Source organism: Solanum pennellii, chromosome 8 (assembly GCF_001406875.1).
Source record: "Solanum pennellii chromosome 8, SPENNV200".
NCBI lineage: Eukaryota > Viridiplantae > Streptophyta > Magnoliopsida > Solanales > Solanaceae > Solanum > Solanum pennellii.
In genome coordinates this window covers 1708605-1717659 of record NC_028644.1, presented here as the reverse complement: position 1 = coordinate 1717659, position 9055 = coordinate 1708605, and the positions used below count along the sequence as shown (strand labels likewise).

Sequence of the window (9055 nt, the reverse complement as noted above, 5' to 3'; positions counted from 1 at the left end):
CATTTATTTTCATCATAGTGATTCGACATATAATAATGAAAAATCTTTAATTTTTGTTAAACAATTCAAATATAAACTTTTACAATCATATTTGCCAAAAAAAAATAAAATTAAAAATTATTTATATCCTAAAAGTTTCAAAGAGTCTAATTTTTTTTATAAAAATACCTAAAATTGGGGCCTAACCTAGATTAAAACTTGTGACCTAATGACTATTCATTTAAGTTCTAACGTTCGCGCTGCAATAACATTCAATCATAACTAAGAAAGAAAATTTATTTAATCTCTTTATATAAATTGTTTAATAATATCACTAGAGATTTTAATATGAGATATTATCAATATATATAGTCTAATAACCCTAAAATATGAACATAAATTGATCAAAGGTTGACATGTATCATAACTAATTATATTACACAATTATAACTTGATCATGCATATATAAATCACATCCAATTTACTTGTATTTGTGAGGGAGCATGACTCATATAATATTATATCCTTTTCATTTGTTTTCATCACAATGATTCGATTTATAATAATGAAAAATTTTCAATTTTTGTGAAAAGGATCCAAATATATACTTTTACAATCTTATTTACCAAAAAAAAAAAGAAATTAAAACTTATTTAAATCCTAAAAGTTTCAAAAAGTCTAATTTTTAAAAAATATAGTTAAAATTGGGACCACGTCTAGATTCGAACTCGTGACCTATTGACTATTCATTTAAACCATAATCATTCACGCTGCAATAGCATTCAGTCATAATTATGAAGGAAAATTTATTTACTCTCGCTATAACAATTGTTTAATGAATATCACAAGGAAATTTAAAATGAGATAGTATAAATAAATATAGTTTACCTTTAAATTGTGAAGATAAATTGATCAAAGATTAACATGTACCATAACTAATGTGTTACACAATTATAACTTGATCATGCATATATAAATAGAGCCTCATATATGTATTGTCAGCTATCTTTTGGCCAGTGTGAACTGAAATGAAAAGTCAAAGAAAAGAAGAAAGAGAAAAATTGTTAAAGAAGAGAGAGAAAAATAATACTTTGCACATCACAACATAAATGGACCCTCATGTAAGTATTGTCAGTCACCTCTTGGGCAATGTGAACTGAAAAGTAATAATTGTAGGTTAGATTTTTCAAAAGTTATTTTATTTTTAAAGCGTAATGATTCTACTTTTGAGGATAATTTGGGTACAAAATATTAATGAACTTATCCAATCACTCTTAGCTTTTCAGAGAAATTATGAAAGTACCTCAAATTTGTTGCTCGTGTCATTTAATGCCAAAATAATGTTTTGCCAAATATATTTTCTGTTTTAAAAAACAGGTCTTACTTTAATGAGGTAACTATGCATTTTCTCTAAATTTGATTAAAGATATTTATGAAGTTAATCAAGTCATGAAAAACTCATTCAAACATCATAATTATAAAATAAAAATAAAAATTCAAAAATAGTCAAACTGTCTTAGGGAAAATTAAAGAAAACAATTAAAGGGGTAGAAAGTTACTATAGCTGTCTATTTTAATTGACATAATCTTCTTTTTTAAAGTCAAACTATAAAAAATTGACTAACAATTTACAATACATTTTTTCATCATATTAATATGTAAATAAATTGCAATTTATTGTATTTTCTAGATAGTTTTTGAATATCTATATTTTTTTGTTTAAAATATCTAATTAACACAATCTAATTTAACTTTAAAAATTAATCAAATTAACTTTCAAATAGTGCAACATGACAAATAAATGGAAATGGGAGGAAATATATAGTCAAACATAGTCAAAACTTATATTTAATGAAAACATCCTTAAGCTAAAATTAACAAATAAAACTCATTCAAACACCTTAATTATAAAAAATAAAAAATAACAAACTTTTCAAAGATGGTCAAATTGTCTAGGGAAGATTAAAAAAAATAGTTAGAGTAGTAGAAAATGTCTATATTTTTCCATTTTATTTGTCATAATTTTCTTTTAATTGTCAAATTATAAAAAAATTGATTAACAATTTACAATGCATTTTTTTAATCATATTGATATGTAAAAAATTTGCAATTTACTGTACTTTTCTGGATATTTTTGAATATCTGTATTTTTTGTTTAAATTAACGAATTAACATAATTTAATTTAACTTTAAAAATTAATCAAATTAACTTTTAAATAGTGTAACATGACAAATAAAAGGAGATGAGACGAAATATATAGTCAAACATAATTAAACATATCTAAAATTATAAAATCAAAATAAAGATAATAATTTAAACAGATCTTACTTTAATGAGATAACTATGTATTTTCTCTAAATTTAGTTAAAGAAATTAGTGAAGTTAATCAAGTCACGCAAAATTATTTCAAATTAAAAATTTAAAAAAGGGTAAAAAATTATTATATTTGTCCATTTTAATTGTTGTTATTTCTCTTTTAGAGTTAAACTATAAAAATTTTGACTAACAATTCACAATATATTTTTTTATCATATTAATATATAAAAAATTATTTCAAATATCATAATTATAAAAAACAAAAAAAAAACTTTTCAAAAACGGTCAATGTGTCTCGGGAATATAAAGAAAACAGTTAGAGGGGTAGAAAATTATTATATCTGTCCATTTTAATTATTGTTATCTCTCTTTTAGTGTTAAACTATAAATTTTTTTACTAACAATTCATAATACATTTTTAAATCATATTAATATATAAAAAATTATTTCAAACATCATAATTATAAAAAACAAAAAAAAAAAAAACTTTTCAAAAACGATCAATGTTCCTCGGTAAGACAAAAAAAACAGTTAGGGGGGTAGAAAATTATTATATCTGTCCATTTTAATTGTTGTTATTTCTCTTTTAGTGTTAAATTATAAAAAAATTTGATTAACAATTCACAATACATTTTTAATCATATTAATATATAAAAAAATTATTTCAAACATCATAATTATAAAAAAAAAAAAACTTTTCAAAAACGATCAATGTGTCTTGGGAAGATAAAGAAAATAATTAGAGGGGTAGAAAATTATTATATCTGTCCATTTTAATTGTTGTTATTTCTCTTTTAGTGTTAAACTATACAATTTTTGACTAACAATTCACAATACATTTTTTAATCATATTAATATATTAAAAAAAATTATTTCAAACATCATAATTATAAAAAACAAAAAAAAAACTTTTCAAAAACGATCAATGTGTCTTGGGAAGATAAAGAAAATAGTTAGAGGGGTAGAAAATTATCATATCTGTCCATTTTAATTGTATTTCTCTTTTAGAGTTAATCTATAAAATTTGACTAACAATTCAGAATACATTTTTAATCATATTAGTATACAAAAAAATAATTTTTAACGTCATAATTATAAAAAACAAAAAAAAATTAAACTTTACAAAAACGATCAATGTGTCTCGAAAAGACAAAGAAAACAGTTATAGGGGTAGAAAATTATTATATCTGTCCATTTTAATTGTTGTTATTTCTCTTTTAGTGTTAAACTATAAAAATTTTGACTAACAATTCACAATACGTTTGTAATCATACTAGAATATACAAAAAAAAAATTTCTAACGTCATAATTATAAAAAAAAAAATTTTTTTTCAAAAACGGTCAATGTGTCTCGGGAAGACAAAGAAAACAGCTAGAGGGGTAGAAAATTATTATATCTGTCCATTTTAATTGTTGTTATTTCTCTTTTAGTATTAAACTGTAAAAATTTGACTAACAATTCACAATACATTTTTAATCATATTAAATATAAAAAAATTATTTCAAACGTTATAATTATATAAAACAAAAAAACAAAAAAAATTTCAAAAAGTAGTCAACATGTCTCGGGAAGATAAAGAAACAGTTAAGGGGTCCATTTTAAATATATACAAAAATTAATAATTTATTATATTTTTTGTATATCTATATTTTAACACAATCTAATTTTAATTTTAAAAATAATCAAATTAACTTTTAAATAGTGTAACATGATAAATAAAATGGATAGCGGAGGAAATATATAGTCAAACATTATATTTAATGAAAAAACTAAAAATTAGCTAATATAATTCATGTTTTCCCCCTTTCTCCTTTTTTGGTTTAGAATAGTGAAAAATTAGCTCTTTCTTCTTCTTCTTCCCTGTTTTCTTTTTTTCTTCAGTGAACTTTTTCCTCTTCAATGGATTCTGAAGAATCCCCATTTGCACACCACCCTTCCCAATTTCAACTACCACCCTTACCTCCACTTAGCCATGGGACAATGGGGGTGGAACCACCAACCCCACCACCACCACCACCCCAGTTCCAACCCATCCAACAAGACCAGCTCAACCAGTTCGTTATGCCTTTAACTGTCGTTCCTCTTCCACCGGAACATCAGCTTAGCTTTCAATTCCCCTTCAATTCAGTTCCTGATCAAAACCCAAATCCCATTTTTGTTGATGATGGATCATCTGGTGCTGCTGCTGCTGGGGCTGGGGCTGGGGCTGCTGCTGGAGCTGTTTCTGGGGCTGTTGCTGGGGCTAAGAAGAAGAGGGGTCGTCCCAGGAAGAATAAAACTGATGGTAACAACGTTTCCGGTGTTTCTGCTACTCAAATTCCGGTGAATCAGGCTAATTCTGGCGTTGGCGGTGTTAACGAGGCTGGTTCTTCTTCTGGAAACCCCTCTTCTAAGAAGGTCCGTGGAAGGCCACCTGGAAAGAAGACAAAGAAAGAAGCTTTAGGTATATATATATATATATATCCATTGTTTATTTTCTTATATACATCCATAAATTTAACTTGTTGAAGCTTTAGGTATATATGATCATGTATCCATCGTCTAGTTTGGGAATGGAGTTAACTTGTAATACATTCATAAACTAAAGAATTTAACTTGTAAAATCTTTAGGTATATATGATCATGTATCCATCGTCTAGTTTGGTGAATGGAGTTAACTTGTATACATTCATAAATTAAAGAATTTAACTTGTAAAATCTTTAGGTATATATGATCATGTATCGATCGTCTAGTTTGAGGAAGGAGTTAACTTGTATACATTCATAAAGTAAAGAATTTAACTTGTATACATTGATGATGATAATAATTAAAAAAAAAACAAGTAGAAGGTTTAGGTATATGTGTTTCATTACTGTTTCAATTATGTATCTAGGTTCTAATTTGGGATTATGAATCTAGCTTCTGATCCAAAGTTCACTTAATTTGGTTGGCAGGTACAGTTGGATATGGATTTACACCGTATGTGATGCCTGTGCACACCGGGGATGTAAGACATCTTTCGCTTACTCTGTGATTAACTTGTGTATTTTACAAATGCTGTATATTCTTGTTCTGCAAAATGCTTGAGTTTCGAGTTCATTCAGAGAGGAAACGGAAAAACTAGCTTACGTCTGTATTTTTTTTTCTTTTTTGTCGGATTCTTTTTTTTTTGTCTTTGTTGGTACATCCAATAATTACAGTTGTGAGTTCATGTGACAGCATCAGGGTTTCGGTTTTTGTGTTCTTTTTAAGCATCTTTATTTTTTTCCCTTTTATCATCATACGTTACATCCTGATCCTTCCATCTTAATCTTTCTTTCTAGTTGCATTTGATTTTTGTTTTTCCTTAGCCTACTTATGTTTAAATAAAACTACTTTTTTTTTTATCTCAAACATTTTAATGAATTACTTGGAGGATGTACTTTTCAGCATTTTTTATCAGATGTTGTCGAAGGTGGTGTAGTATCTTTGTGATTGAGTTGTGCTTGGTTAAACATAAAGTCGGCTATGGCATTGTCTTTTATCTGTGAAAAGTTTTTTCTTAAAACAAAATGTGCCCCTAGTTTTGTGCTTACAAAAGATTCTAAGCGTATTTTATCTGGTTGTTGTTTATTATCTTCAATATCTGCATTATGAAGGCTTTCTTTATCTGTCTTCATCTGTGCAAGTATCGTCATTTTTTACGGGTAGAGTTGTGTTTCCTACAAATTTCCTCCACAAGTTATTTGTTTGCTTTTCCTCCTGTAACTTCCTGCGCCTAATCCCCGTAGAATTAAGATTTGATTGGTTGGTCCGATAAAGGGTTGAGTTTTTAAAAAAGTGCAAATTTCGAGTCTGCCACTGTGGCGTTATGGGATTTAGTGGTGAGGGGAGGGTGGGGGTGGGAGGTCGATGTAAGATTACTGGAGGAGGAAGGTGGAGAAAGAGCAGTGAATCATGACATAAATTTTGTGGGGCTCACGGCCTCATTTATTAAAAATGAGAAGTCTAATGTAACTATATGTAATGTTTTTATCTTATCCATCGTCAAAATTCTTGTTCAACGCTTACTTGAATTGAAGTACCATTCTTGTGATTTTTTTGGTTGACTTAACTAAATGATGCAAATTTGTTACCTTGGCTGCAGGACATTGCAAGTAAGATAGTGAATTTCTCACTGCAAGGACCACCGGTAGTTTGTGTTCTAACTGCAACTGGAGTCGTATCCAATGTCACCCTCAGGCAGGCTGTACAAGGTGGTGACACTGTGACTTACGAGGTTTGTATGAGTTTTATGCGCTTTTGACATAAGAGAAAAAAATCAGTATAGTATATCCTTTTAGATAATCAATGCATGTACACTGAATGTCATTTTCCAGCATACCTATTTGGCATTGGTCATTAAGCATGGTGTTATTCTGTATATGCAGGGTCGATTTAACATCATCTCGTTAGGGGGGTCTTTCTCTCTATCAGAAATTAATGGCAACCGTACTAGAACAGGTGGTATTGGCGTGGCACTGTCTGGGCCAGATGGTAGGGTTTTGGGTGGAATAATTTCTGGAATGCTCATTGCTGCCACTCCAGGACAGGTGCTATTCTAACTACGTCTGTCCTTGCATTTATTTTTTTTCCTTTTCCTTTTGAATAAACCAGTAACGCATGGCTCGATATTTGGTGTATAAATAAGCCTACCTCTCTATCCTTCACTTAAGTAGCAGGCTTTTGTTTGCGATAGGGTTCAAACCTCGAACTGTGATGAGTGTGTAACTTTCATATCGTGTGTTGCTTTCTATTCACTAGACCAAAGCCTTGGGCCATCCTTTCCATGATGTTTGAGTTCAAATTGTACAGTTGCTAACGGTTTTCATTTCTCTACCAGCTGGTTTTGGGCACCTTCACCCCTGAAAAGGAAAATCGTGTGTTTGAGGCACCATCCTCAACTCCACCTACCAATGTGGTAAATGTTGGTGCTCCTGTTGCTGAGACGAATGCTCCTTCTCCGGGTGCCTCAAGCAAGTCAGTCGATGAGAACGTTGGTAGCCCTCTCATCAATGAAGCAGGACCGTTTGGTGATGCTGCTCAAACCATGCATAATGAACCTCAGCCAATGCACGGTATGTCAACATACTGGGACCAAGGAATGTGAAAAACTTCTTGATTCGCTGTGACTGATACAAATCTGGACTGGCAGATTTTAGGTGTTAGCTCTAGTTCTTGACTTCAACTTGCTTATAATTATAGACTTAATCTATGTTAAGGGGGGGGGCTGTGGTTGAGTAGTTGTTTATTTTCAAATCGACAATCCAACTGGATTTCCAAACTTTCTGCTAGATTAGCTGTTTAACTGTTAATGCAATTAGTCTTTGCTATGCTATAATCATGCTTCCTTTCTTTCTTTCTTATGATGAGTCTGTCTTCTACATTGTGCCGTTTCTTTAGCTAAGTCTGCATTGATACGAAGCATTTATAGAGCACATATCATGTCAGACTTGCTGAGAAGGCAAAGTTACCCTAAGAGACAGTCGTCTCAAGTACAGTTTCTATGGGACGTAGGCCTCCCAAAGTGGGTACGTAGGCCTCCCAAAGGTAACGGAGGCTCATGATGGTGATTTTACCATGTGAGTCGTCCCCCTTCGTACAGGTTCCCCACCAACCCAGTGACACACTAGCCACGCCCCTTATCTTTCTCTGATTATAATAAAGTCGGTCCCCGTGATCCCTATGCACCCGTTTTAAGTGACAAACACATGAAATTTCATGATGATATTTTAGAGTTTTACTCGTGGAATTTGAAGCTCTATATTATCTAAGGAATTTCACGTCTAAAATTTGAAATGAAATTTTAAGATGATGTCTTTGTAGTTTTATTTGTGAAATTTGAAATACTACTATGTTGTCATGAAGTTTTTTACCTCTAAAATTTCACGTCTAACATTTGAAATGAAATTTTAAGATGATGTCTTGGTAGTTTTATTTGTGAAATTTGAAATACTACTACGTTATCATGAAGTTTTTTACCTCTACAATTTCACGTCTAAAATTTGAAATGAAATTTTAAGATGATGTCTTGGTAGTTTTATTTGTGAAATTTGACATACTACTACGTTATCATGAAGTTTTTTACCTCTAAAATTTGGAACGTCAAGTCAACAACTATTATGTGAAACACAATATTTTTGGTCAAATTCCATTCTTTAGAACTATGTTCACAAATTAATTAAGCTTAAATTAAAGTGTTTGATTTGGTTGAAATTCAACTCTTTGCAATTGCTAATTGGCCTAAAATTAATTAGTTAGACTATAAGAAACTAATAAATTAAAGTTTATGAAACTTTACCCTCCAAAGTATATATATATCCACTTCTTTCTTTGTGTGTAATAATGCGTTACACTCAAGTTTTTTTAAAGCAATTTTAACCGAACTTTTCACATTTTTTTTGTGTGTGTGTTGGGGGTGGGGGTGGAGGTTCTATCACTAAAAGAGCTCGTAAAATATTAACGTTGAAGACATAATTAAGTATAAATATGTCACCTTTGACAACCCAAATTTTAGGTAAAGACGGTCACATAATGCAACGTAACATTATTTAATGTTTAAGTTTTATTTTTATCCATTATTAAGTGAATTTCTTAATAAACATATACGATCTGAATAGGTAAAATATTATTATTCCCCTATATATGAAATCTTTATTATATTTATACGTGTTTTACTCCATGAACCTTACTATTTGTGAAATTCTTTGTTACATTTTCATAATACTACCATCTTTTCACTTGAACGGTTCAATATATA

At 29.8% G+C, this 9055-nt stretch overlaps 1 protein-coding gene across 1 annotated transcript; it reads left to right on the top strand.

Annotated features, from left to right (window-relative positions):
* The first annotated feature begins 4100 nt into the window (after positions 1–4100).
* LOC107027312 (AT-hook motif nuclear-localized protein 10-like) lies at positions 4101–7636 on the top strand. The gene is made up of 5 exons (XM_015228487.2): positions 4101–4740; positions 5232–5284; positions 6404–6535; positions 6687–6848; positions 7139–7636. The coding sequence occupies exons 1-5, from the start codon at positions 4197–4199 to the stop codon at positions 7403–7405; spliced, it is 1158 nt and encodes a 385-aa protein (XP_015083973.1). The 5' UTR covers positions 4101–4196; the 3' UTR covers positions 7406–7636.
* Positions 7637–9055: the final 1419 nt, after the last annotated feature.

Excerpts from the sequence above, each read along its gene's own strand:
- LOC107027312 (XM_015228487.2), top strand. The coding sequence starts at position 4,197 with ATGGATTCTGAAGAATCCCCATTTGCACACCACCCTTCCCAATTTCAA. Across the intron at positions 5,285-6,403 it reads TGCCTGTGCACACCGGGGAT|GACATTGCAAGTAAGATAGT; the intron begins GTAAGACATCTT and ends CCTTGGCTGCAG. Across the intron at positions 6,536-6,686 it reads GTGACACTGTGACTTACGAG|GGTCGATTTAACATCATCTC; the intron begins GTTTGTATGAGT and ends CTGTATATGCAG.